We start from the raw sequence: 27517 nt of genomic DNA, 5'->3' as shown, positions 1-27517 counted from the left end.
CTTTTAAACTTAAGGAGGCATAGGAATCACCTCGGGGACTTGTTAAAATATGAATTGTATGTCCCACCTCCAGATTCAGTAGGACTGGAATGGGACCTGAGAATGTGCATTTCTTAAAGATGATACTGATGCTGCTGGTCCAGAGACCATAACTAATTAGTTCAACTTTCTTTCCCCTGCTTAATGGTGGTCTTTAGTTTTCTTCTTACATACCTCCAGGACAAGGTCTCATCGCCTATTCTGCTAACCTATTTCTATATAGTTTACTGTAAAGCTACGAATTTTTTGTGTGTGCTTGTGTTGAGATGAAAACTATCAGCTCTCCCATGTGGCCCATTCTTTTTGCCACTGGACCATATGCTCTCATCACAAAGGAGCAAATGAAGGGGAATGCAGACTTGCAGTTAGCATCCCCGCAGTTCATCCACCACCAAGCCCTGTTCATTCTGCCCTGTCAATCAGTGCTGTCTAATAGAACTATTCTGCGAGCTCTATGTACCTACAAAAAAAAAAAATTTAATTTTTCAATTAAAATTGTTAAAAATAGCAAAAAGAAGCAGGTGAAACCAATTTTAACAACATATTTTAACCCAATCTAAACTATTATCTTTTTAATAGGTAATCAATACAAAAATTTGCAAAGAGATATCATATAGTCTTTTTTTTTTTTCTTACCAGGTCTTGAAAATTCAGTGCGTATTTTTTGCTTACAGTGCATCTCAATTTTGACCAGCCACATTTCAAGGGCTCCATAACTACATGTGGCTGGTGGCTACTGTTTTGGATAGGGCAGTGACCTTGACCCTGGCCCTTATCTCCTCTACCACAGCTTGTGTTCACTGGATGCCGGACCCTCACAGCTTCCCCACCAATCCACCATATGGCAGCAAAATCGTTATCAAGCATAAATTTGATTATGTCCCTCTTGGGTGGCTCCCCATCGCTCACAGGATAATGTCTGGCCTCCTTGGTTTAGCTCTGAGGCCTTGCCTCTCCAGCTTTCTCTCCTCCCTTCCTCTAGACCCCAAGGTCCCACTCTCCTGCTGCACTGAATTATTCACAAACTCTCAACACAGAAGTGTCTCTTACTTCTAAGCCTTTGCACACATGGCTCCCTCTGCCTAGAATGCCCTTGTAATGCTTCTCGGGCTACCCTTTCAGGTCACTCATTGGTTCAACAAAATTTATTGAGCACCGACTACGTGTAATACACTTTCCTGGATCCTGGAGCAAATAAGTACATAATAAGGAAATATGCATAGCAAGAAAAGTTATAAAATGCTGGATGGTGAACAATGAGGCAGGATGAGAGGGAAAGGTGGTGCTGGAGGTTACCACTTTATACAGGGTGATCAGGGAAGCCCTCTTGGAGAAGGTAACATTTGAGTAGAGACCTGAAGAAGTGAGGATAGGAACCAGTTGGCTGTCTGGGGAAAAGTATTCTAGGTAGAAGGAACAGCCAGTGCAAAGGCCTCGTGGAGGGAGCCTAACTGGATGTTTCAGGGCACATTCCAGTATGGCTGGGGCAGAGTGAGAGAGGAAGTCATAGGAATTAAGGTCAGAGAGAGTAAGAGGTGGTGGGTGGCAGATCACACAGGGCCACGTAAGAAACTTGAATTTTATCCTGAGTGAAGTTGGAGCGCTGAGAGGGTACAAATGGAGGAAGGACCTGGGCGGAGTTGGGTTTTAATGAAATCCTTCTGGTTGCTGTGGTGACAAAAGACAGTGGGCTGAGGGCAGGAGCAGAGAGACTAGTGACTGTGTTGTCTAGACCAGGGTGGTTCCCATAGAGATGGAGAGAAGGGGCCAAATTCAGGATATGTGGAAGGTGGGTCCAACAGGGCTGTCCAGATAATTCATTTACGGAGTATGAGAGAGCAAGGAATCAAGGATGACTCCAAGATTTTGGCTCGAGCTTAGAATCTGGATGACTCCTCTTTCAGGAAGCCCTCCTGGGAACCCACAGCTCCTGGGGCTTTGCCCTCATGAAGCCTGTCATGGCCTGTCTCCCTCTGGTCTGGGTGCTCCCCAGGGTGGTGTAGGACTTGCTTACTGTCTTGCTTCCAGAGTATTTGATAAATGAGTGAGAGGCAGAAGCAGGCTGAGCTGGGTTTACTCCTGGCCTCGGCTGTGAGAGGTCAGTCCCCATTCCTTGACACTTGTGTTTTACATCTCACAAAGGCAGTGGACATTCTAGCTTTTGCCTTGTTTCTTCACCAGGAGAGGGCACTGCCAGTCTGCTTACAGGAGTCCCCCAGCCCCTTGAGCCCCTGGGTCCTCCTCTCCTGCTGTCTGCCCACCCTCACTCTTCCCTGTAGCATCAGGTTGGTCCACATGGCTGGGCCCTGAGTCAGCCTCAAGAACTTGAGTGGAGGTGGGGACTTGGGACACACCTCACCTCATCTCTGTCTAGAATTTGGCACAGCTGAGGGTGGTGCAACTGTCCCTCACATCACTTCCCCCCAGAAACAGAGGGTGTGGCCATAGTCCAGGGGTGAGTCTGGGGTGTAGTAGCCCCATTTAAGCTCCTAGGGTGTCATAAGGAAGAGTCAAGTCAGACAGGAGGTCCTGGGGCCAATAGTACTGGCAGGAAAGAATGCCACTAGGGTGAGCAGTGAGCAAGTGGGGCCCAGGAACAAGTCACGTCCTGTCCCCTCCCATCACAGGGGGCGTGGCCACTGTCCTTTTCCCCTGCCCAGGCTGGCATCAGCACAGTTCACACACAGCTCGCCTTGCACCTGACAGGCCTTGGGATCACAGGTAATGGAACATGGGGCAGGGAGAGGGGTTAAATTTTAAGAGAACTGGCTTTTCAACAGGGCGGATGTTTTGTGGTTCCTAGGTGAGCTTGGATTTGAATCTCAGTTCTTTGTCTTCCCAGCTGGCTGAGCACCATCTCTGGAAAAATCTGGGGAGGATGACAAATATTTACCCCTTGGGTTGTTTTGAGGCTTCAGCCAAGCATAGCAGGTGGCCAGTTCCTGATTCTGTCATTAACTTGCTGTGGGACTTTCCTTGATCTCTCTGAGCCTCAGTATCCCCATTTGTGAGGGATTTAACTAGATCTCTGAAGGCCTCTCCCACTCTGCCCTTGTGGGGAGGGGAGCTTTGAAGGGCGAGGGTGTCCCCTCAAACCTCTCAGCCTCTGTGCTTTGACCAGTAAGTAAAGGCAGCCACCCTTTTGTTCTTCCCTCGGAAGCCACTGTCGGCCCTGAGCCAGGCATGTCAGATGTGGGAGGATAAAGCCAGTTGTCTCCTCTGTTTCGAGCTCAAATTTACCTTTGGGGCAAAAACGCTGATCAGAGAGAGCTGAGCCTTGCGGGAGGGGGCTTTGCTGCCTGTCAGAAGCTCACCAAGGTGATGTGGCTCATAGGGGAGCCTCCACTTGCCTCTGTCCAAGCCTCATCTTCCCTCTCGACCTCCTGGGCTGTCATCCCAAATCAGAGGAGCCCCCTCTGATCAGAGCGTTCCAGCTCCTCTTCTCAAAGGCAGCCTTCAAGCCTCGAACCAATCCATTTTCCTTTTAAGAGGGACAGGAAAGGTTATATATGATCTTGTGCCTGTTATTTTATTGTTTTCTTTAGAAACTACCAAAAGAGTTAAGTCAGAAGTATATGTTAGTGGGCATTATATTGAGTGAAGTATGGGATGTTCTGTTTGGGGTCCAAACGAAGCAGATCTGTAAATAATGAGACTCCCTTCTGGCTCTGAAATTCCTAAAATTTGGACTAGTGTAGCCCTCTAGAACACTAAGGTACCTGGATCTTGGAATCCTTGAAAAGCCAGCACACTAGCTATACTCCAGGGCTCAAGCTGGGCATTAGCCCGCTGGAGGCCCTATTTTACTTCCATAACAATCCTATGTGGGAAGTTCTCTTTCAAAAAAAGACAAAATCACTTTATTGAGAGATCATTCACATACCATAAAATTCACCCTTTTAAAATGTACTATTCTGTGGTTTTAGTATATTCCCAAAGTTGTGCATCCATCATTACTATCTAATTTAGAACATCTTTATTATCCCAAAATAAACCCAGTACCCTTTAGCAATCACTCCCTTTGCCTCCCTCTCCCCACAAGCACTTATCTACTTTCTGTTTCTACAGATTTGCTTATTCTAAATGTTTCTAAACATTTCATATAAATAGAATCATGCAATAAGTGATCCTTTCTGACTGGCTTCTTCCACTAAGCATAATGTTTTCAAGGTTTATACATGTTGTAGCATGTGTCCGCACTTCTTTATGGCAGAATAATATTGTATTGTATGATTGTATCACATTGTGTATCTATTCAATATCAGTTGATAGAAATTCAAATTGTTTCCACGTTTTGGCTATTATGAATAATACTTCTATGAACATTCATGTACAAGTCTTTGTGTGGACATAAGTTTTCAATTCTCTTGGATATATACTTAGGAGTGAAGTTGCTGTGCCATATGATAAATCTATGTTTAACATTTTGAGGAACCGGCAAACTGTTTTCCAAAGCTGTTATATCATTTTACAATCCCATCGACAATACATGAAGGCTCCAGTTTTCGACACCATCGACAACACTTGTTATTGTCTGTATTTCTTTTCTTAGGCATTACGTTGAGTGTGAAGTGATATCTCATTGTGGTTTTGATTTGCATTTCCCTAATGACTAATGATGGCGAACATCTTTCCACATGTTATTGGCTATTTATATATCTGCTACAGAGAGATGTCTATTTAATCCTTTGATTCTTTTAAAATTGGGTTGTCATCTTATTATTGAGCTCTACACATGCTCATTTTTCCAGAGGAGGATTCTGAGGCTCCGAGAATGGATGTTACTTTCCTGAGGTCTTCATAGTTAGCAATGGGTAAAGGAGGGAACTGAGTCCAGGTCTGTCTGACATTCAAGAGCCAGCAACCTCTTTCTCTGCACCGAATGCCTCCTTTCTTGTTTTAGCCAACTGCTTGTGTGTGTTGTGTGTATTGTGTGTGTGTGTGTGTGTGTGAGAGAGAGAGAGAGAGAGAGAGAGAGAGAGGAGACTGGACTGGCTCTGTTTAAACAGGCACCCACCTTGGAGAGTCAGAGCCAGCAAAAATGTTTTAAGAGTTTTTGTTTTTTCCCATTAATTGTCAAACATTTGGGGGGGGTGTCAGAAAGGTTTATTAGGGGTCACACTCCTGCCTAGTTTTTCTTGGTCCCTAAGTCTGAAACACATCTGATTAGACCCCAAAACCCAAACAGAAAATAATATCCCCTAGTGTCTAGTTGGGTCTAACGGTCTGGAGCAGCAGTTGTCACATTATTTGATTGTGTAGTCTTCTCCATAAAAATGCTGTAGGCATCCCCAACATATATGTATTTATAGATTTAGAAATTATTTTCGAGTAATATACATTTGGAGTGAATTTCTTTACCAATGATAATAAATGGAAACCCACTTTTCAAATAGTTTTCTTTTTGGCTTCAGTAGGCAATTGTGTGTGTGTGGGATCCCATTCATTGTTGTTTTTATCGTGGCTGATGAAGAACTTGAAGGAGGAGCCGGAGCAGGTCTGTCTCACACATTTCCTGCTGCTTGCTTGTATTTTCTAGATTAGAGTTATCTTCATCCGTGGTTTCTTTGCATGGACTCTTTGAAGCCACTTGTCCATGCTATGGGGCTGATTCAGTTAAAGCTGTATTGTTTGATCTCGAATCCACACAACCCAGCACCAGTACACCACAATATGTTGCAATAGGCTGACTGTAGAAAATGGAAAATGTGCCCACAGCAAGGCTCCCTACTGGGCTCTGGGGACCCCATTTAATAGATGTGACATTTGTTGTCTGACATATGCCCAAGGGTGCACATCAGAGTTGAACAGTATACTATTAATTATTTTTAGTTAAAAATTAAGTAGAAATACATAAACTAATATTTTCCTTCTGCACTTTAGAGATTATTATCTGAGAGACTAATATCTTCCAAGCTAAGAACACCTAAGCCAACCCCTGCCATTCCTCAGCTTGCTACCTCTCATGACCATCCCAAAACAGCTGTCATTTTAAGAAAATTCTTTTTTCTATTTACTGGCGTCTGTCCTTGTGGCTCCACAAGGTCCTGGCCCTTGCCTGTCCCCCGTCCTGGAGGAGTCCTGCAGAGACTTGAGGACAGTGACTAGGTCTGTTGATGCAGTGCTCATCCCTAGGCTGAGTGCCCTGCTCCACCAGCCACTTCTCCCCACGTCCTCTATATTCTCTCTTTTTGTCCAGATTCTGTTCTATGCAGGATCTAAGACTGAACCCAACAGGGAGGATAGTAGAATGTGGGTCACTTTCCTTACTGTAGACTCTGTATTTATATTAATATGACCTAAGGCTAGGTTAGCATTGCTTTGTAGCTGTATCACCTTGTTGGCTCATATTGCACTTTAATAAACATTGATTGTATACCAACTACATGTTAGACATTAGGATGTTTGTGCTAACATTTACTTACCTTTCAGAGTGTCTTTTAACAGTCCTAGATCTTTCCATGTGAACAGCCTCCAAGCTGGGCCCACCCATCCTCTCTCTGCACAAACTTGATTTTGTCCCTTCGTAACTTCAAGTTTTAGCCTAGGTGCCACCTTGCACTCCTCAGGGGCAACCCCTGGCCCTGGCTGCATCCTTGGGTGTGCTGTGGCCACAAGGTTCATCCAGATTCGTGACAGGTCCATCTAGCTAGTGGTCAGCTGGCTGAGCAGTGTGGGCTGTTATCCCACCATCAAACTGCCTGGACAGACTTGGGACAAAACAGCGAAGTGGGTGGAAACAGTGGCATCTTCTTTCTTTCCCTCATTCTTGGACTTCAGCCTCAGATCTGAGTTCACATCCAGACTCCTTGCTGTATGGCCTTAAGCAAGTCACTTTCCTTTTTCTGGGGCTCAGTTTTGATCTCCTGGCTGCAACTCTATGGAATTCTAGCTTGGGGAAAGGTAGAGACTGCCAAATCTGGGGAGCTGGTTGTGGGGGAGGGTTAAGGTCAGCTGAGAGTAGAAAGGGGGAGGGTGCTGAAGAAGGAGAAGGGGTGCAAACAAGCATGAGATCTTCTAAAGAAAGGGAAGAAGGACGTGCTAAAGAAACTGTGCCGGCCTAACATCATTTCTCTAAACTCTCAATTCAGCACTTTGTGATCTCTTTCTATGAAGCACTTTCTATAAGCCAGGGGCTAGGATGTAGAAGAAAGCATGAAAACATTATTCCTAGTTCCAGGAGCTCAGAATCCAAGTCCGTTTGATCTGAATCCTCAGAGCAACCCTGCAAGATAATGATGCTACTCCCATTTTACAGGCAAGGAAACCGAGGGTCAGAGAGGTGAGGCGATATGCCCAAAGTCACAGAGCATGGAAGTAAAGTGATGAAACATGACCTGAAGTGGGCTTGTCAGACCCCATGGTCTTAATCGAGATACCTCGCAGTACAGCGCCCTAGCTCAGAGCATGATAATTTTACTACACACTTTCCTATCCACGACCCCAGATGGGAACCAAAGCCCTTAGTGAGTGACCTATTGCCTGTTATGTAGATGAGAAAAGGAACCTAGAGGAGGAACGTGATGTGCCCAAGGGCTCGGAGTGGGTTAGTGGCAGGGCTGGGGCCAGGTCCTCAGTTTCAGAATAGCTGAGTCTGTGTCCTCCCCCAGCCCTCACCCAGCCCCTGCTCTGAGGGTGCAGGGAGTTCACGACCCGCACCTCAGGATCCTGGAGCTGGTGAAAAGACTACTTCTGGTTTATACCCTTGGCTTTCCAGGCCTTGTTTCTGATTCGTTCTCCTCCCCAGGGTGTCCTGATAGAGGGGTGGAAGATCTCTGGACGGAGAAGTTTGGCACTGTCCAAAGTGGGTAGTGAGAGCGCTCAGGCCTAGATTTTTGGATGGAGAGGCTGACCTCAAGCAGATCAGAGATTGAAACAGACAACATATCTCAAAGCTATGCCAAACTACATTCTGGGGAAAAGGACTGTGTTGTTGCATGGTACTGAATTGGATTTAATAATGAAAGAACATTCTTTACTGCTTGCCTTCTCAGAGCCTTTATCACACAATTGCACACCGAGGAGCTATAGAAAGGGGGCTATAGAAAGCGATGTTGTCCCAAATTATTTGAATACAAAATCTCTTTTTTTCTTAGAGCATGTCAAGGAACTACTGTTCCCTACAAGATATAGATATGTGCTGTTCCGGGCCCTCTTGCAGGCCACATCAACAGTGAGTCCTGAGTTCTATGCTGACTGAGCGCATGAATCTTGAAGACTTTAAGTAGAGGAGAGCATTAGCATCCTAGAATGTCAGAGCTAGAAGAACCTTGTAGAGTCATCCAGCAGTGTGTGCAGAGATGGGTGAACAGAGGCGGGCAAGCCTGTTGGGAGACTATTGTAACACTCAGGGGTTCTGGCGGTCTGAGTGGACCACACTCTACCTAGCATGTAGTGCCCTTGTTAACAATAGAGATTTCCCTGAGCCACATCCTAACCCAAACCTTGCTCCTAACACCAGCCCCCCTGAGTGAAAACCTCTAAAGGAGAGAGTCCTGGAAACTGGCACTGTCACCTGTTCTCCTGGAGTCTGGCCATGGGTCAAGTGTGAGAGACATTGGGCATGGGAAAGGAGGAGGGAAACTCTTACTTATTAAGTGCCAGTATTCTAGGCTTATTACAGGCATGATATTATTTAATCCCCACCATACTCTGGGGTAGATATTAATATCCCATTTTATAGATGGGGAATTGAAGCCAGGAGGAGCCAGGCAGCTAAGGGGCAGAGATAAAAACACAGGTATGACAAGCTCCAAAGCCCTCATTTCCTTTATAGGTCTCTCAAGAGAACCTATAGGGTGTCAATGGGAACAGAGAAACTAGTCCCTCTTTAAGGGGAAATGGGACAGGCTTGGGCTTTGGCTGGCTGGGGAGGAAGGAGTCAGGACATTCTTCCTGTTTGGAAGTTTGGGGGCTCAGGAGCATAGTGGAGTCAAAGAGGGAACCTGGTTTAGAAAGGGAAATGTTCAGCATCTGCAGGGCTCCAGGCTGTGGCAGGCACTGGGGTTAGAGACTGTGGCGGGCATAATAATAGCCCTCAAAGATATCTGTATCCTAATCCCTGAAAACTGTTACTATGTTAGGTTACATAGCAAAGGGCAATTAAAGTTGCAGATGGGATTAAAATTGCTCATCAGCTGACCTTAACATAGGGATATGATCTTGGATGATCTGGCTGAGCCCAATGTAATCACATGGTCCTTAAAAGTGGAAGATAAAAGCCGATGTTAGAGGTTAGGGTGGCGCAATGGGAAGACTTGACCTGACATCGTTGACTTTGAAGATGGAGGAAGGGGCCACAAGCCAAGGAATGCAGGTGGCCTTTAAAAGCTAAAAGAAGAAAGGAGATAAAGGATAAGGAGGGGGAGAAGAGGGGAGGGAAAGCAGAGAAAGAGGAGGAGAATGAGAAAGAGAAGAAATAAAAGCAGCAGCAAAGAAACTAATTTTCCCCCAGAGCCTCCAGAAAAGAAGTCAGCCCTGCAAGACACCTTGATTTTAGCCCATTGAGACCTGTGTCGGATTTAACCTATAGAACTGTGAGACACTGAATTTATGTTGTTATTTTAAGCCACTAAGTTTGTGAGAATTTGTTACAGAAGCAACAAAAAGCAGTGAGGAGCTGAACCAGCTCGAAGATGGTCTTTGTTTTCAGCAAGTGTACAGGTCTCTAGGACAAGATATTCAGGGTAACTGCTGCTTGGATAATTACAGGGAGGAGGAAGAAGGAGAAGTGGAGGTCCCTGACCCAGCCTGGAGTTGAGATAGAATGCCTCGCTTTGTATATGGGACCTCGGGGGCCCTGACCAAGTCTCACCCTGGAGGCTGGAGTGGAATCTGTGGACCCCTCTGCCCTCGGCCCTGCTTAGAATCCCAGAGCCCTCCCCACACATTTATGTCAACTAAAGTGCTTCGGTTACAAGTAACAGAAACCACCTCAGGGTACCAAAAAAGGACTTTATTAGGAGGATATGGGGTCTCACAGAACAGAGGGAATTGCTGAGGAATCAGACTGCGGAGCAGACAGCGGCCAGGAGCTGAAATGAGAGGACGGCCTCTTCAGGCACTCTTAGTTGCCTCAGCCCCGTCCTCCGGGGTGGACACTGGGGATAAGATAAACAGCCCCTGAATCAAGAGACAGGGTTCTGGAGCCAGCCTTGCCCCTGAGTTGCCATGTGAGCTGGTGCAAGCTCCTCCATTTTTAGGCCTCATCTGTAAAATAGAACAGCAATTCCCACCCTGCCTCCCTCGTAGTTAGTATGAGGATCGAGTGAGCTGGGTGGAGAAAGTGCTGTGAGGCTGTGATAGCTCAGCATCTCCTAATACCCCTTTCCACCCCGGGCCCAGGCTGCGACAGCAGGAGCTTAAGAAATCTAGGCTGAACTGAAATCCAGTTTAGCAAGATCTGTGGGTGCAGAGGACCTGAAACCAGCAGTGACTTAGCAGGGCTGGGCTTTTGGAGAAAAGTGCTAGGAAGTCAGGCATTCCATTTCCTTGTAGGATCAGCCTCAAATGTGGGGCCACCTGAGAGAGGGGCCCTAGAGACATCTAACCAGGGCCGGGGAATGGGGTTCTCTATTGGGACGGGTCAGATTTGAGTCCATCTGTAAGTTGAGAGACCTTGGACAAGTCACTTTGTCTGTCTGAACCTCAGTTTTTTTCTGCATAAAATAAGACTCGTATGAATAAAATAAGATTGGAGGGAATGTGCCATTTCCTTTTCATCTTCTTGCTTTCTTCTTTCTCCATGTCTCCTGTCAACTCCCCACGGTCCATCTTGGCTCAAAGTCACATGTATTAAACTAGAGCTTGTAGTAGAAACCGCTCCCAGCAATCTCACTGCCGGTGGGGCCTGCTCTGTCTGATGCTCTATCCTTTGTAGTAAGCATTGCCTTGCACACTGATCCTTGAGTTTTAAATTTTAAAAATTCTGTTTATCCTTTTTCATAGCAGAAATATGGGTGGAGGAGGGTTGGGGCAAGGACACTGAAAAGTGAAACAGGGCTACCTCGGGTTTACCATTCCCCCTCTCCTGATGGACCAGTGCACTGAAGAACTGCCTGAGGAAGTGCCCTTAGCTGTAAGGACACTTGCTCAGGGCTCCCAAGTCAAATCAGCATCATTCGCATAACATTCCCATGACCGTTAGTGGCTTCTTTCCTGGTACAACTGATAGGGGCCTGGGGAGAGATGTCAGCATCACTCCTTTCGTCCCTCGGTGTAGACTAAGCAACTACCCTTGCTCAAGCATTTACCAGCTATGTGGCCCTGGACAAGTTTCTTAGTCTTTCTGTGCCTCAATGTTCTTACCTATAAAATGGGTACAGCCATAGTGCACCTTTCTAAGGCTGTGATAAGGAACACATGAGTTGATATGTGTAACGTGCTTAGATGATTGCCTGGCAGAGAGTAAGAACTTGTTTGTTATTCTCATTATCATTATTTTTACTTTCCGCCAGGCCCTGTGCAGGGTTCTGGTGGCACACAGATGAATCAGCCTCAGTCCCTAACCCTGGCTGGGTTCATGATCTAGTGGAGACATGCCGTGGGTGTGTCAGACTCTCTGCTGAGTGCTGGGGAGGTGAATAGGAATGATGGCCCTAGAGTTATGCAACAAGGTGCCTACCTTAAACCAGAGCCTGATACAAGGCAGAGTTGACTAAGGCTCGGGAGAGCTATGTGCTGAAGACAGGATGGGGGTGTTCTTAGGGCTTCCCTCAAATCCCATTTTTCCTTACAGCTATTTCCTGACAATTGTTTCCCATGTGGGCCAAGGTCCCTTGCTTCTGTGCCTTTGCACATTGTTCCCTTTGGTCCTTTTAAACTCACTCCAGCATACCCTCCTTCAGGAACTTTCCCCGTCTGAGCTGGGTCCGATTTAGCCCCGGAGCTCCCACAGTCCCCTGATCTACCTTAAAATTTCTTGAAGACTTGTCTACCACAGTATCCCTAGTGCTAGCATACAGTAGGTGCTCAATTAATGTAGGAATGTAAGAGAGGAGCTATATATCAGTCAGAATTGTGTTCAGCTAGCTACAAATGTTAAAAATCCTGACTATAGAGGCTTAAACAAAACGAGGTTTATTTTTCCCAAATAACAAGAAAGCAGGCAGTTGTTGGCAAGCCCTCGGTAGCTCAAACAACATCTCTGCATTTGCTTTGGTTTTTCCTCAAGGTTACAAGATGGCTACTATAGCTTCTGCCATCACATGCACGTTGAAGGAAGGAAGGAGAGGCAAGACACAGCACCAGCCCTGTTGGCTTTATTTTTTAGGAGAAGTGAAACCCTTCCTGAATCCCGGCTGACTTTTCATCAGCCAAAACTGGGTTGTGTGGCCACGCCCAGCTATCAGAAAGGCTGGAAAAACGAGTATCCAACTGGGGCTGGAAAAACAAAATTGCAGTTTTGTTAGCAAGGAAGAAGTCCAAGGGTGGTACAGGGAGGAGGGTTAATGGAGTGGGGGTCGGGAGGGAAGATACTGGTTAAGCGATCAGCATAGGGCTTCATGAAGGAAGTGGTATTTTGACCTATGGCTGGAAGGTCAGATACAATTTTGACAATAGGAAAAAATGGCCTAGATGGGGAGTCTGGAGGCCTGAAAATGCTGTGTGTGACCAGGGACTGCCGAGTGGCCGAGACAGCTAGAGCAGGAAAGAGATAGGACCAGCTCGATGAACTTCTGGTGCATATGGCACCAGCCAGAAGCTCTCTTTCCTCCACGTGTCTCTAAATCTCTTCCTTCGCTTCACCTGAAATTCCACCATTAGAGATGATCTCAGCCAATAAACATGCATTGGACATATGCCATGTACAAAAAGTTCATTCTAAATTATAAGTTTGCCCTAGAGGCTTATGGTTATCATTCATTCATACCTGAATATTAATTTGTTTTTTGGCTAGTGACTTCCTAATGCTTTGCTGAAGTCTGCCCTGAGAAATGGGAATTTTTATTCTAGAAAGGGAGTAATAAAGCCTGAGGCCTAGGAGATAGGGGATGGGCAGGGCTGGGGCTGGATACCAAGTGTCTGAGGGTAATAGGAGGCCTGTAGAAAAAGGAACTCACGTTTCTGAGCCCCCTTAGTGCAGGCACTGACCATCTTTCCTCCCTAATGCTCTGCCATCGCTGTTCACAACTGAGGTAATTAGAGCTTAGAGAAGGGGACTGGCTTGCCCAAGGTTATCCCTGGAACGGGTGACAGAAGGGGGATCAGTCTGACCCCAAAACACATGTTCTTCACACTACACAAACATGATCTTGTTTCTCCCTTGTCATAATAATGGTCATCATCTCAGATGGCGTTTATTCAATATTTACTCTGATCTAAGTGCTTCACGTGTTTTAACTCATTCCATTTCACAACAATACTATGAGGTAGGCACGATTATTGTCCCCAGTTCACAGAGGAGGAACCTAAGTCATAGCAAGAGATTCAAGAACCTCTTGCCCAGGTGCCACAGCTGGAAGTGTCAAGATTCAAACCTAGCTGGTCTGGCTTTGAGACACAGGAAAGATATTGCCTAGCCAAGGTCTTGTGATAGATGAAGAGTAGATTCTCCAGTAAAACAAAAACAAAAACAATTCGAACTCATCGATACAGAGAACAGATAGGTGGTTGTCAGGAGTAGGGATGGGGATGGGCAAAATGGATGAAGCAGTTAAAAGGTACAAACTTCCAGTTACAAAATAAATAAGTTCTGTAGATATGATGTACAGCATGATGACTATCATTAGTAATACTGTATTATATATTTGATAGTTTCTAAGAGAGTAAGTAGATCTTAAAAGTTCTCATCACAAGAAAAAAATATTTCATAACTACATACGGTGACGGATTTTAACTAGACTTATTGTGATGATCCTTTTGCAATGCATAAAAATATTGAATCACTATGTTACATACCTAAAACTAATGTGTTATATGCCAATTATACCTCAAATGAAATGTTTTTAACACACACGCACACACACACACACACACACACACAATTTATAATCTTACAGTTCTAAGAATCAAAATCTGAAATTGGGGCTGAGCTCCTTCCAGTGGGTTTAGAAGAGAATGTTTCCAGGCCTTCTCTGTCTTCTAGAGCTACACTCCTGGTATTCTTTGGCTCCTGGCCTTTTCCTCCATCTTCAAAGTCACCAGGGTAGCATCTTGCTTCAATCATATTGCCTATTCTTCTGTGTGTCAAAAATTTTTTTAAAATAAAATTAAAGCTTAAAAAGAGTAGATTGTCTAGACCAGTGACTCTCAAGTGGAAGTGATCTTTGTCCCTAGGAGACAGTCTGCATTCCATTCCTGGGAAGCTTGACTACGTGGTGGCCCTTGAGCAGTTTTGTGACCCCAACTAACATTTTGGGGTGCATTAAATAGAATATGGGTCAGGAGTCCTAACTTGTGCAAGTCCCTTCATCTCTTTGGGCCTCAGTTTCCTCCCCTGCAAAATGGGGATAATGCAATTTTCTTTGCAGAGTTATGTTAAGTCTAAAATGAGACAATCTTTTGGAAAGTTTTGTTGCCTAAAAACTGCAATTCAAATATGAGGAGTAATCAATCCCATTTCCTACCTGACTAGTTTGTGATGAGGCTCAGATGGAATTATAGACACATAGCCCTTTGTAAAACCATTAAGTACTATACTGAGATAAAGTGGCATTTTTAAGTAATTAAAAAAACATTGATTATTTTATTATAACAAAAATAATACTATTAAAATTTAGAAAATGCAAAGTAGAAATAAGACTAAAATACTCATAATACCACCACCCAGAGAAAACCACTGTTTATATTTTGATGTAGCTCCAATAACTATTAACCGATGTCATGTCTGTTCATCTGGACCCCTACCTGTGCCCTCCAACTGCCCAACAAAATTATTTCAAAGCAAGTCCCAGATATCATATAATTTTATCATAAATATTTCAGTAATTATATCTAAATTTAAAGATACTTTAAATAAAAATAACCTCAAGATAAGTATCATACTTGAAAAACATAAATACTCCAGTGGAGATGTTTATAATGGGGGAAGCTACACATGTTTGGGTGTAGGATGTATTTGGAAATCTCTGTGCCTTCCACTCAATTTTGCTGAGAATCTAAAACTGCTATCAAACTAAAGTCTATTTTTTTAAATAAATAACATTAATATTGTCAAAAGATGATCATTGTTCAAATTTCCCTGATTTTGCACTTCTTTTTTTTTGTAAATTGTCTTTCTTATACCTTTTTAAATGGAGCGTTTTTCCCTTTCTTATTTATTTGCCAAGATTTTTATATATTAAGGTTATTAACTAAGGTAATACCAATTATTTAATATTGTTTTCCTCCAGGGAAAGCCATGGAGACTTCAGGATGCCCCTCTCAGCCTCAAGACCACAGTCGAGTCCACAGAGAAACAGATGATCTTGACCGTATGCTTGCCTTTTCTGACCCTCTGGGAAAAGCTACATAGGCGGTGGAGTCCAACAGTGGGTAGAATAGAAGGTCCTGCTTAGGTTCAAGTCACAGTTGGAACCTACAGAGAAGTAGTGATTTTACACACGTGTACACATACATATGTGCTTGGTCTAGTCTGTCCCCCAAGTGCTTTCCAGTTGTGGGGACCCTCAGTTGCTATCCAAATCTCCAGGAGGCTCTGCGGACTTGGACTGGCACTAGGGGGAATCATTAAAAGGTGAGGACGGTCCTGCATGATCCAGGATGGGGAATAGGAAGGTTCAGGGCTCGATCAGATCCCACCTGCCTTGTAATTTACAGAGAATCTTAAGTTGGCAACTGCTTACACAGTCCAGTGGTCTCTGGACAGGACAGCACCCTTAGAAGCTCCTCTCTGGGCTCCATATCAGAGAAATTTTTGCCCTGGGCCTTCTTGGAGCCCCTAGGGCCTCTGAGAGCCCTGGTCAAATGCACCTTCCATTGGCCCTAGGGGTTTGGGAAGAGTATCGCGAAGAAACCAGCCCCTGCTGGCTCCCCAAGTCCAGGTAGACTCCTGGGGAGGTCTTGGTGGTTTCTGGGCTGAGAAAGGTGGGAAACGCTCATCCTTGCCTGTGTGTGCCCTGCAGATGCAGAGACGGATTTCCACAAGCAAGACGGGGAGGCTGGAGTCCTTTTTCAAGGACGATATGACAGAGACAAGCCTTTCCCCTCCACCTCCTCCTCTTCTTCATCCTCATGCTCATCCTCCTCCTCTTCCTCCTCCTCCTCCACCTCAGGTTTGGCAAAGATTAAATATACGTGTGTATATTCTTATAATATTATTCATTCAAGAAAAGCATTTATGTGGAAAAACCATGCCCCATAGTCTCCCATCCTGATTACTTCAACTCTGTTTTTCCACAGTCCCTTCCAGAGTCCCCTGAGCTCTTCCTAGGATGCGGGAACCTAAGAGTTGGCTCTGGTTTACTCCTCCTTAACAAGACCGCCTGAACTATGAACATATAACATAGTAGGCCTGGGCTTGAGATTTTATTTGATGAAAGCAATCTCAAGCTAAATTAAACAAACAAACAAACAAACAAACAAACAAACAAAAATCTTGCAAAGCCCTGGCTCTCTGACCTGATGTTCTTATGTTGCAAACGATGAGGCTGAGTCTCAAAGCCACAAAATCTATGCTTAGTTCAGCAGACGGAGGAGATAGAGTAGTTAGTGGGTCCAGTGGCTTTGTGTGTAGCCATTCTCCCAGGAAACTGGAAAGGAATCCACCATCTTTATTAAAAAGTATACAATCCCACCCTCTATGAAGTTTATTTAGCTCTGGAAGAAGGGCTTCCAGGTGCAGTGGAACTCTTGCAGGAGGACCCTGGTGGGGGGGGCCAACCTGCCTTCTGATTCTGGATGACCCTCAGAGGGCGCTGCTCCCCCGCAAATGTCTCCCCCATTAGCCGCTTTTTTTCCTGTCTCCACAGCACACCTGGGACTGGCTGTATTCAGTGGGCCTGAACCTTAAGAGAAAGCAACAGGAAAATAAACACAGACACACAGAGACAGACTGATATTCAGGATCCAAGTGTTTGATCCACAATGGCTAGCCTGTTGCCCGTGCCCATTCTTCAGGCTCAGACAGTGACCTCAAGGCCCCAAGCCTGGGTGCCTTACTGCAGCCCCCAGCCTCCTTTCTTTACACGTGGGACCCTAAATCACAGTTTGGCATGTGGCGCTGCTCTCCCTGTATTTTTCTGTTCTTAATACATCTTGTTATTTTTTAATTAAAACTTTTTTTTATTGCGAAAGATTATGCATAGGCATATTGTAGAAAATGTGAAACATATCAAGAAATAGAAAGAAGGAAAAAAATCATCCTTTGCTTTGTCACTCAGAGATAACCACTAAACACATGTTAGTATCTTTCCTTAAATTTATTCAATAAATATTTGCTGAGTACCAGGCTCTGTGATGGACACCGAGGGTATTTGCAACAAACTGTGACTCCTACTGCCAGGGTTAACTTTTTAAATAGTTGAATTAGAGAGCACATACAAAAACTGTCCTTATTTTGCACAGCAGATAATTTTATATACCTTTTTAAAAAAATTATGTATTATAAAAATATAGAGACTAAAACAATGTTCATTTGTATATTGATACAGGTTGTCTCCGGCTGATAGAATTTGGAGTAAATTTTGCTTTCGTTATTTTCTGTATTGTTTGATATTTTGCAAAATTCAATGAATAAGCTTCTCTTTTTGGCATGAATTAATATTTGTAAAATATTAATGAAGAAATTATATTAATAACAGCAATGAAGAAATTGGAAGCCACCCCAAATTCTATATTCTAAGATAAATACCAGTATCTTGATGTACTTCCTGATACCTCTTTCTCTGTATCTAGCTGAGATCACATATGCAATGATTTTTAGGCATAGTTAACCTGGTTTTCTGGAATTTTAAAATTTATCCATGGGGCAGCAGGCCCCCAAACATGTGGAGGGACACCAGTCTTGCTGGAGCCACCCTGGTCATCCTGAGGAAATGGAGTCCTCTGGACCTGGGGCCAGAAACTTCTAGGCCTGAATTCCTGGAATGCTGACCAGTCCAAAAGTGTAAATGATGCAATCATTCTCTAAGTCTTAATCGGGCTCCTCTCTCCAGGCTGGATATCCTTGGGAGAGTGAGGACCCAGGCTTTGTCTTTTGGGAGCTTGGGATGATTGGAGAGACAAACTCCACAACCACTGATCCTCATGCCCACTATGTCAAACAGACAGTTGATGCAGAGGAAGGAGAGCAAGATGAGTGTGAGCTGGGGCAGTTGGAAAAGCCTTTTTATAGGAGGTGTGACATCATCTTAACCTTCAGGATAAGGGAGACAAATGGGAAGAGCATTCCCTGTGAGAGATAGCATGAGCAAACATAGAGCCACTTTGACTTTGCGGAGATACAGAGATGGCACAGACCAGCACTTGGTGGGAGAGAAGCCACCTCAGTAATATACCTTGTATGAACTTGTCATGAAGAAAGCATTATGAAAGCAGCAAAAGGAATATTAAGTGATTTGTCCGAGTTCACACAGAAAGTTTGTAGCAGATCTCCTATTCCTCAACCCCCAAAGCAGAGCTCTTTCCCCCACACTCCTCGCATAAACTAAATTCTGAGAGTGGTCATCAGAATAAGCATCTTCCAGGCTCGTTTCAGGCTGAGGTTCTCCTACAGCTTGTGTTTATTCCCTGCAGAGAGCAGTGATGAGGATCAGCATCTCAGAAAAACCAGAAAAAGTCGGCAGAGCCAAGGGACTGGATACCCTCACAGGGGCTGCTCACCTGGTAGGCAATAGGCCTTACCATTTCTCCTTTGCCCACTAGGCTCACAATGGGACTGAGTTTCTCAATGGAACTGAGCATGTCTTGTCTGTGTGAAGATGTTCCTCTCAACTTTGTTTGTCGTTCTTTGTATCTCTCTGAAGTGAAAAAGAAAGACATTTGTCTGATCTCATATACACTTTGTAAAAATTCACACATAGGAGGCTATGAACAAGATCAGAAGGAAAACAATCCAAATGTTAATAATGGTTATCTCTGGATAGTTTAAGTTACGAGTGATTTTCTCTTCTTTGAACTATCCTATATTATAAATATTTTACAATGAGCATGAAATATTTTTACAATCAGAAGAAAATTTTTGCAAAACCAAAACAAAACAGTGATAAATTTTAGCCCAAATAGATCATGGGAAGAAAACAATACGGGGGAAAGGGTTGGGATTAATGCCTAGTACAGATACTGGCACACATGAAGTGTTTAATAAATGCTGCCCATGAAGTTGGAGTTGAACTCTGGGTTCTATTTCTGGAGAGAAAAATGATTAGGATTGCAGGCTTTGGTGACAGACTTGGGTCTGAACTCTGGAGTTGTCACGTACTGATTATGTGACCTTCAGGAAATAATTGAACTCCTTGAGCTCCAGTTTCCTTATCTGTAAAATGAAGGAGAGAGAAGTACTAAAGCTTCTTCATAGGATTTCCATGAATATCAAATGAAATATTAAATATAAGTTACTCCGTACAGTTTTGGCACATAGTAAGTGCTCAATAAATGGCAACTATTATTAATGACTTTGAATGAGGTCCTGGTCTCTCAGGTCCATGATTCTTTCTTGGTAAACTGGACATGGTTTCCTCTGGGTATGCTGGGGGGAAGTCCGACAGAGTAAAGAGAATGCACTTGTAAGGCTGTCTTGCCTCTTCAAGACTGCCCAGTTCACCTCCAGCACAAAAACTGTATGACTTTTTAAGGCTTCAGGCAGATGGGAGATGGAAGCTGCCCTAAATCCAGCTGAGAGAGCTGACTAATGGGGTTTTTCTCCACCCAGGTGCTGAGCATGGGGAGCCTGACATTTCGAAGGATGAGCTTCAACTCTATGGAGGTATTTGATTGTCCAGTGGCTTTGGAGAAAACAGAATTAGACAAAGGACGTGAGGGCTTAGGAGTTTGTTGGGCAGAAACGAGATCATAAGTGCCTTTCATGAGCTGAAAATTCATGGGCAAATATAGAGATGTGGCAAGGTGAGTAGTTACAACATCAGCGGATAGAGATAAGGGCAGGCATTTTGCACCACAGTGAGACTGTCCTAGGTTCTCTTCTGAACTGTAACCTTGACTTGCAGGATGACCTTGACCAGCCACTTAACATTTCTGGGCCTCAGCTTCCCAACCAGCAAAATGGGACATGATCAGCACACACTCTCTTGGAATACTGGGCTGTTTCCACCTGCCAGAGAAAATTAAGGATCTGATCTCTGTAAAACTCATATTATGAAATAATTGTCTCCAAGCATCATTATCATTACAGCAAGATCTAAATATTATGACCCTTTGCTTAGTAGCACTATGACAAAATAAGGGAATTTCTAGGAATAAATCAATTTTTGAAAAACCTGACAGATGCACGTGGCCAGATAAGAAAACCTGTTTAACATTGTTTAATCCAATATTTCCATAATCTACTTAGTCTCCTAACTCCTGATAATAACCCTAGAAAAACAATAGAAACATTATGTATACATTTGAAGAAATATAAATGCAATCTTTTGATGTTCTACATCAAGACATTACCAGTGGCTGCCTGTAGGTGGTAGCATTTTGGGAAAACTTTAAAGTGTTTTGCTTATCTGAATTTTCTTTTTCTCTTTCTTTCTTTCTTTCTTTCTTTCTTTCTTTCTTTCTTTCTTTCTTTCTTTCTTCTTTTCTTTTCTTTTTTTTTTTTTTTTACAAAAACAAGTATTACTTTGTTTAGAAAAATGCTTTTAATGCTCAAGTATGAAAGAAAGGTTTCCTTGGGTATAAAATAAGAGAGAAACGATGATATTTACATATATTTAAAAATATTTTTTTCATAAAAGTAATTCATATTTACTCTAGAAAATTTAGCTATTGTCACATATATGTGAATTACTTTTTCCTTCCACCTTCACCCCCAAGGCATTGGAGATACTTAGTAAATTACACTGTTGGAGTCTCATTTTATGCTCTTCTTGGTATATTCTCTGCACCCTTGGTAGTGGTTACTTTTTAGTCCCTTGCAGATGGTGTTTCCATTTGCATATTAGCTCTAAACGCAGTTGAGCATACTGAATGTTTATTGTGGTGTGCTGAGTGCCCTCTTCTGATGTTCATGGCTTGGGGCTGACCTAAAGGACAAGAACTATACAGGATTGGGGGCATCTGATGGCAGTGGGTGGTTACAGGAGGTTCTGCCTGCCCTTAAGAGGAAGGCATTGACAGGCTAGGAGAGAGGTCATATTTTTAAATCACTGGCAACTTACAATAATAATTGACCATGGTTTTCCTTACATAGTAACATATACAATAAAGTCATGTCTCACAAACTCTTCGATTCACTAGAATACAAGAGTTGGCAACCTTTTTTATAATCGAGAAGTTGTGGCTTCTTATGGGAAATTGGAAGACCTGTAACACTGGGCAGGCATTCCTCCAACAGCTTTAGCGGCTAGTCGGGGGCATCTGTCCCTTTAGATGGAATAGAAACTTCCAGCTTGCTCCAGTCACCATTCGGCCTACTCAGATCAAATGGAAAGTCTCTGAGTGAGCTCTACCTTCCTTACAGTGTAATTTCTCCCTACCCAGAGGATAATGTGTCTGTGATCACTGATTTTCCTTCTGTGCAGGTGTCCCTGGAGAAGTGGTACCTTCTGGAGAATCAGGTGAGTGTCCAGGTAGGGGAGAGGGGTTATTGGTGTTGGTATTGAATGAGGTCTGGGTATTGTCTTTCCTCAGGGACAACCAGCTGCTATCAGAGTTCATGACTGTAAAATAAGGACAAGTCCACTTGGAGGCCTGGGGCTCTGAGCTGGGCTCAGCAAGCAGGTGGAGCTGGCTGAGACATAAGGCAGGGAGCCAGTGGAGATTAGAAAGAGGGTCCAGGCAAGAGGCGAAGGGATTACAACCATCACAGATAGAAAGATCCGTGGGCATTTGACAGAGGGCATTTGACAGAAAGCATTTTCATAGGTCACCTATTGCCTCCCCCAGGGTGGAGTTAGCTGTTAGAAATCCAAGCTGGCTTGGGCACTAATGTTGAGTTTCTAATTTCCAGGACTCCGAAGGAGAGGCTCAGCCCCAGCAAGTGGTAAGTAGCAAGGTTCAAATGGACGGACGCAGGAGGCGGCCTGGATTCCAGGGGGGTGAGGTGGGGCCACAGCCTGCCTGGGACGGCGGGACAGTCTCATCAGGGATGTCATCAACAGTCAGAGTATCACTTAATTCAGGAAAGGAAGCTCCACGCTTATGGGAAACGGAACAGAACACAGAGTTAGGCCAGTGGAGGGAGGAGGGGGTCAGTGAGGATCCTAGGGATGGCCACCCCCATTTTCACAGCTTTGCCCTGCCCCAGGAAAAAGAACCCAGGAGAGCCATTCTCAGTGAAGCAGGGAAGAGAAAAAAATCCCTCCTGCTATTCCATACCAAAGTTAAAACACTCATGTCTCTCTTGGTCTTAAGGAGAAGTGGAGGCCTCTCAGTTAGGAAGACTGAAGATAAAGAAAGACGGTAAGGAAATTGGTGTCTCAAAGTTGTGTTAACCTGTCTGGTCCAGATTTCTACAGGTAGAAAGTAAGCTGGTGGCCTAGAACAGCAGTAATTGTAGCCCACTTCTGTTTAAAAAAAAATGTTAAGTAAATATTAACGCAGACAGTCCTTGGGTTAGGATGAAATTGTGAAGATGGTGAGCAATGGTGCTGAGAAAGGGCAAAACCCACAAAAGTGGTATGTGGATGGCTGAAATCTGAGAAAAACCAGACCAGAATGATCCTCTAGGTCCCTCTGGGCTCGTACATAACCTTGGAGTCCTTATCCGGACCTGATCTCCTTGGCCTCCAAAACTTCTAGTTCACAGTAGCCCCTCCACTCCTGTGGTCGAACCAACTCTTCACTGGGTCTTCACTATATTTCCTTGGCCTCGCTTCCTTCCCTTATGCTGTGCCTCCCAAGTAGCATACACACACACACACACGCGTCCCTTTCTCTCTTTTTCAACTTCTGCTGTCTTGACTCTCTCTTAGGCTCAGCTCAAACTCTCATTCTTCCACGAAGCCCACTTAGACTTCCCCAGTCACAGTGACTTCTGAATTTTTACGACATCTTAACAACTGCAAAAATTCCACAGTATGGGTACATTATGACGTGCTCATTATTCCCCACTTGACAGATGTTTAGGTTGTTTTTAATTTCTTGCTTTTTCAGACCAAGCTGTCCTATCCACCCGGTTCTCTATTTGATCTTGCATTTTGCTGATGTCCCTCCAATCTCTCAAAAACTTGTATTTTCTAAATATTTATTCACAAGAAAACTGAAAATAAGATTCAGGAATAACTTCTCTGTTAGGAACTCATTTTATATTTCAGAAAAAGTGGGTGAAGAAGAGAGAAGGAAAGAAAAGAGTTCTTTAATTCACTTCACCTCCCTCCTTCCAGTTTTCACATCTCTGGAGAGAACTAAGCCTGATGCTTTCTTAAACATTAAGTCCATTTCTGCATAATGCACATTTTTTCCTAAAGGGTAAACTGAATTTTAAGCCATGAATGTTCTAAAAATACTTATTTTAATTTTTTCCCTGGGCAGAGGACAGAAATACCCTCCTCACCACCCATTCATTTGCCTTCGAAATGCCCCTCAACAGCAGTGGTATGTGTGTGGTATCACACTGCTTTTTACCATTTACAAAACACTCTCCTATCTGAGACCCCCATCTATCCTTTCAGTGGCATAGATGTTGCTCTCTTCTACTTATCAGTGTGAACACTGAGACTCAGAAGGCTCGGGACATTTGTCCAAAGCCTCACAGCACATCAGTGGCTGACCTAGACTGGACTAAGACACGTTCCCGGCAGCCTCGACAGCACTCAGGGAGCCTGCCTCCTTCCAGAGAACCTTCTCTGAATTGTCCTCTCTTTGTTCTTTTTCTTTCTTTCTTTCTTTTTTTTTTTTTTTTTTGAAGTCTTTGTTTGTGTCTCCTATAATCACAGCGACTTTACTGGGACACAGCCTCTGTGTCCTTACCCTGATGACTCGTCCAGTGCCAGGCAAAGTGCAGGAGGGCTCCTTACACAGACAACCCCTAAAGTTCTGCCAAAGGCATGGGCCCTGCCTCTCAGATCCTCTATTTCTATTAACTACATTCTGCTAATAACATTCCAAGCCTGCAATTTTATCTCTTGGCATTGGGCCCACAGTAAGACCTGCACAAATGCATGAAGGTTTATGTGTAGTGATGTTTGGTGCAACATTGGTGGTAATAACAACTATCTAACACCAATAGATTCACTAGTTAAATAAATTAGAGTAACGTTATACCATGGAACACTATATAGCCATTGAAAAAAGCAGGACAGATCTATTATTCTCTGAGATGGAAAGATGGCCTCAATTTATTGATGAGAGGGAGAACATAAATCACAGAGAAGCAGGTATACGAACTAATCCTGTTTTTGTTTTTAAAAATGTGTCATATATATGGGCCTGGAAAGGTTTTGCCAGTCATAGCTTAATTTTAAGGAATGGGATTAGGAAGGGAGAATGGGGGAAATGTGAAACTATTAAACTTTACCTGTTTGCATATTTTACAGTTGTATTTAACATTTATTCCACAAATACAGTATCGAGCACCTGGCTGCTTGCTTTAGTTACCGGGTAAAACCTCCACCCGCGATCCTACTGACAGGGGCAGAGAATAAACACAGAAATGAAAATATAACCAGTCGAGTGGTGATAAGTGTTAGAAAAATAATAAAGTGAGATAAAGGCTGGAAAGGGGTGGGGCTTGGGGTGCAGTTTTAGTCGGGCTGGTCAGGAGTACTGACTCTGAATAAGCTACATTTCAACAGAGACAGGAATAGGTTTAGTAATTTAAAAGGGGGGAGAAAGAAGCAAATAGTATATTCCTACCTCCTCTGCCTTTACAGATGAGTTTTTCCACTTTGTCCTCCTCTGCTTTGCCATCGGGGCCTTGCTGGTGTGTTATCACTATTACACAGGTGAGTGGAGAGCTATGGGAAAAGGGAGTGAGGGAGGGGGACTCCAGACCCGCAGGCTAACCATTCTCTCCCTGGCTGCCCTTGCAGACTGGTTCATGTCCCTCGGGGTCGGGCTGCTCACCTTTGCCTCCCTGGAGACCGTTGGCATCTATTTCGGTCTGGGTAAGCATCCCACCCCCATCTCTTGTAGGGCGGTGGCTGGACTGGCCACAGATGCTCACCAAGGGCCAGAAAGTCATGACCTAAACACTTTTTAAAGATTTCCTTATGCTCATGTTTTCTTCCTGACTGCTTTCAAGGTCAATGTGAGGTTGTTGGCAAAACCCGATGGAAAAAATAGGCAGCTCTGTAAAAATGCAACAAAAACAGTTGAAAGTGGCAAACAAACAGTTAGGCAGATACCAAAAAACAAGTTAGTTAATGGGGTTGGGTACCGCATTCGCCATTTCCTGGCACTGTTATTACTATTTGAGGCTGTTGTTTTTAATAATAAGTCTAGTACTATTATCTAAGCTTAACCTGCTGCCTGAAATTCCACCATTAGAGCCTTGTTTGTGTGAGTTAGGCCTTGGTCCAGGGTGGGTTGGAGGATATCTGACCCTGGGATCGTTGAGGAGACACAGAGCTCAGTCAGTCACTTTTCTCTTCATCTCTGAGCAGTGTACCGGATCCACAGTGTCCTGCAAGGCTTCATCCCCCTGCTGCAGAAGCTCAGGCTGATGGGTAACTTTCACATTCTTCCTATGTCACTTTCTCTCTATCAGGGTCAATGACAAAAGAACACAGGGCCTGAAGTTAGGGCCTGGGTTCAAGTCCCGCCACTTCCAATTTACCAGCTGTGGGTTGGTCCCTGGAGCCTCTTTTAGCCTCAATTTCCTCAATTGGAAAATGGATGTAATAACACCTACCATACAGGGGTATTGTGAAAACCATGTGAGGAATGGATGCAGAAGTTCTTAAGTGTGCAACACTGCAGAAAAGTGAAGGGAATCTGGGTATTCTGTCATATATCTTTACATTTCCTTAAATACTATCTTCTCCATGATTTTATTTCCGTAATAGCAACTAGGGGTGAGGGTGGGCTTTACTCATCTTACACTTGTCTAATGAAACTGAGACTTACAGAGGTGGAGTGACTTGCCCAGGGTCACTAGAGTGGCTGGCTGAACTAAAGGAGAGCCTCTTTCATAACCAGCAGCTCTGTTGCCTATGATTATGTCTCAAAACTGAGAGGCCAGGGGTCTGTGTGTCTCTGTGCTTGGGATTTCTGTCTCCTTTAACCCATTTTATTCATGAAGGGGAAATTAGTTGCAATGGCTATGGGTCATGGAGACCCGTGGCTTCTGGGGGAACTACATTTTCCAGCTATGAGGGGTATTTAGGCATCTAGGGTGATGATGGGGATGAGGCCCGGCTCCCTTCAGAATCCTATGCCATCCTGTGGGCTTTCCTTTCCAGGGTTCAGGAGGACTGACTGAGGCCAGTGCCAGGCAGGCAGCCAAGCCAGGCTCCAGGGTGACCGCCACTACATCTTCTGAGCACAGAGCACGTGGCAGACCAGGCTAGAGCAATAAAGAGAGCACTTTTCCTTCTACGTGGTCTGCACATTGGCACTAGCCCGGGCCAAGATGTCATTCGGCAGTGTTGGCATGCAATCCAGCTGCCGGGATGGAAGGCAGAGCGAGAGTGCTGGGACTGAGCCCTCCGTGGTACCTGGAACAACAAGAAGATTCTGGGACTTCGCTGCTCTCAGGAGACAGTAGGAGACCCCTGGGCCCTGCAAGCTGTATGTAACATGTCTGGGCTCCTGGTTTCTCTCAAAACCCCAGGCTGTCTTGGTGTGCTCTCAGGCCCTACCGAGCCATCCCAGGACAGACTAACAGTCCACTTCCCTGAGGCAGGGAACCACTATGTCGCCACCCCCCACCCCCCACCCAACCCCTATGAAGCTGATGTAGGTGAGATGTTGGGCACTAAAGCCACAGCATCTGGGCTCTATCGCCTGTGCCATCACTAGTCCCAGCCCTGTAGCCCTGGACTCCTTTGAGATTCAAATAAATATTTTCTTCTCTGGACTAAGAAGAGTCAGTAAAATATTTCTTTAGATTTCTTGAATGCAAGAATACCTTTGGGGTCTTCTTTGGCCCCATCTAGTCAGGGCGGGCACCTTGTCCTACATGATAAAGTACAGAAGGGAATACATCTAAAGTAAAGCCTCTCATTTTAGGTCCAAAACTTCGATTGCACAGGTTCAGAACGGGAGACAGGGTTTTGCAAATATATTGATGAAAAGATCTGGGACTATTAAGAACTTTCAGCTCAATAAATACCATAGGAGTGAGACAAGGACACAAAACAAATCTATTTTAAATTTGGGTTGAATTAATGAAGGTACAGAGTCCAGATTGAAGGAGATGATAGTAGGCCCTGCTTTACATGGCCAGGCCACACCAATAGCATGTGTTAAGTTGTAGATTCACATATTAAGA

General features: G+C 44.3%; 1 protein-coding gene across 2 annotated transcripts; it reads left to right on the top strand.

The window, feature by feature from the left end:
* Positions 1-2702: 2702 nt before the first annotated feature.
* On the top strand, positions 2703-27095 carry TMEM40 (transmembrane protein 40). 2 transcript variants are annotated; one of them, XM_016122071.2, is made up of 12 exons: positions 2703-2760; positions 15372-15452; positions 16104-16253; positions 18715-18804; positions 19850-19903; positions 21666-21701; positions 22094-22126; positions 22498-22545; positions 24957-25028; positions 25116-25190; positions 25689-25751; positions 26487-27095. In XM_016122071.2, the coding sequence occupies exons 2-12, from the start codon at positions 15380-15382 to the stop codon at positions 26504-26506; spliced, it is 714 nt and encodes a 237-aa protein (XP_015977557.1). In that variant the 5' UTR covers positions 2703-2760; positions 15372-15379; the 3' UTR covers positions 26507-27095. The 2 variants fall into 2 exon arrangements, with proteins under 2 accessions (XP_015977557.1, XP_015977558.1); XM_016122072.2 differs by lacking the exon at positions 18715-18804.
* The last annotated feature ends 422 nt before the right edge of the window (positions 27096-27517 follow it).

This window comes from Rousettus aegyptiacus, unplaced genomic scaffold (genome assembly GCF_014176215.1).
Source record: "Rousettus aegyptiacus isolate mRouAeg1 unplaced genomic scaffold, mRouAeg1.p scaffold_m13_p_4, whole genome shotgun sequence".
In the NCBI taxonomy this organism is placed as follows: domain Eukaryota; kingdom Metazoa; phylum Chordata; class Mammalia; order Chiroptera; family Pteropodidae; genus Rousettus; species Rousettus aegyptiacus.
The sequence above is the reverse complement of the archived record's forward strand: the minus strand, read 5'-3'. Positions and strand labels throughout refer to the sequence as shown.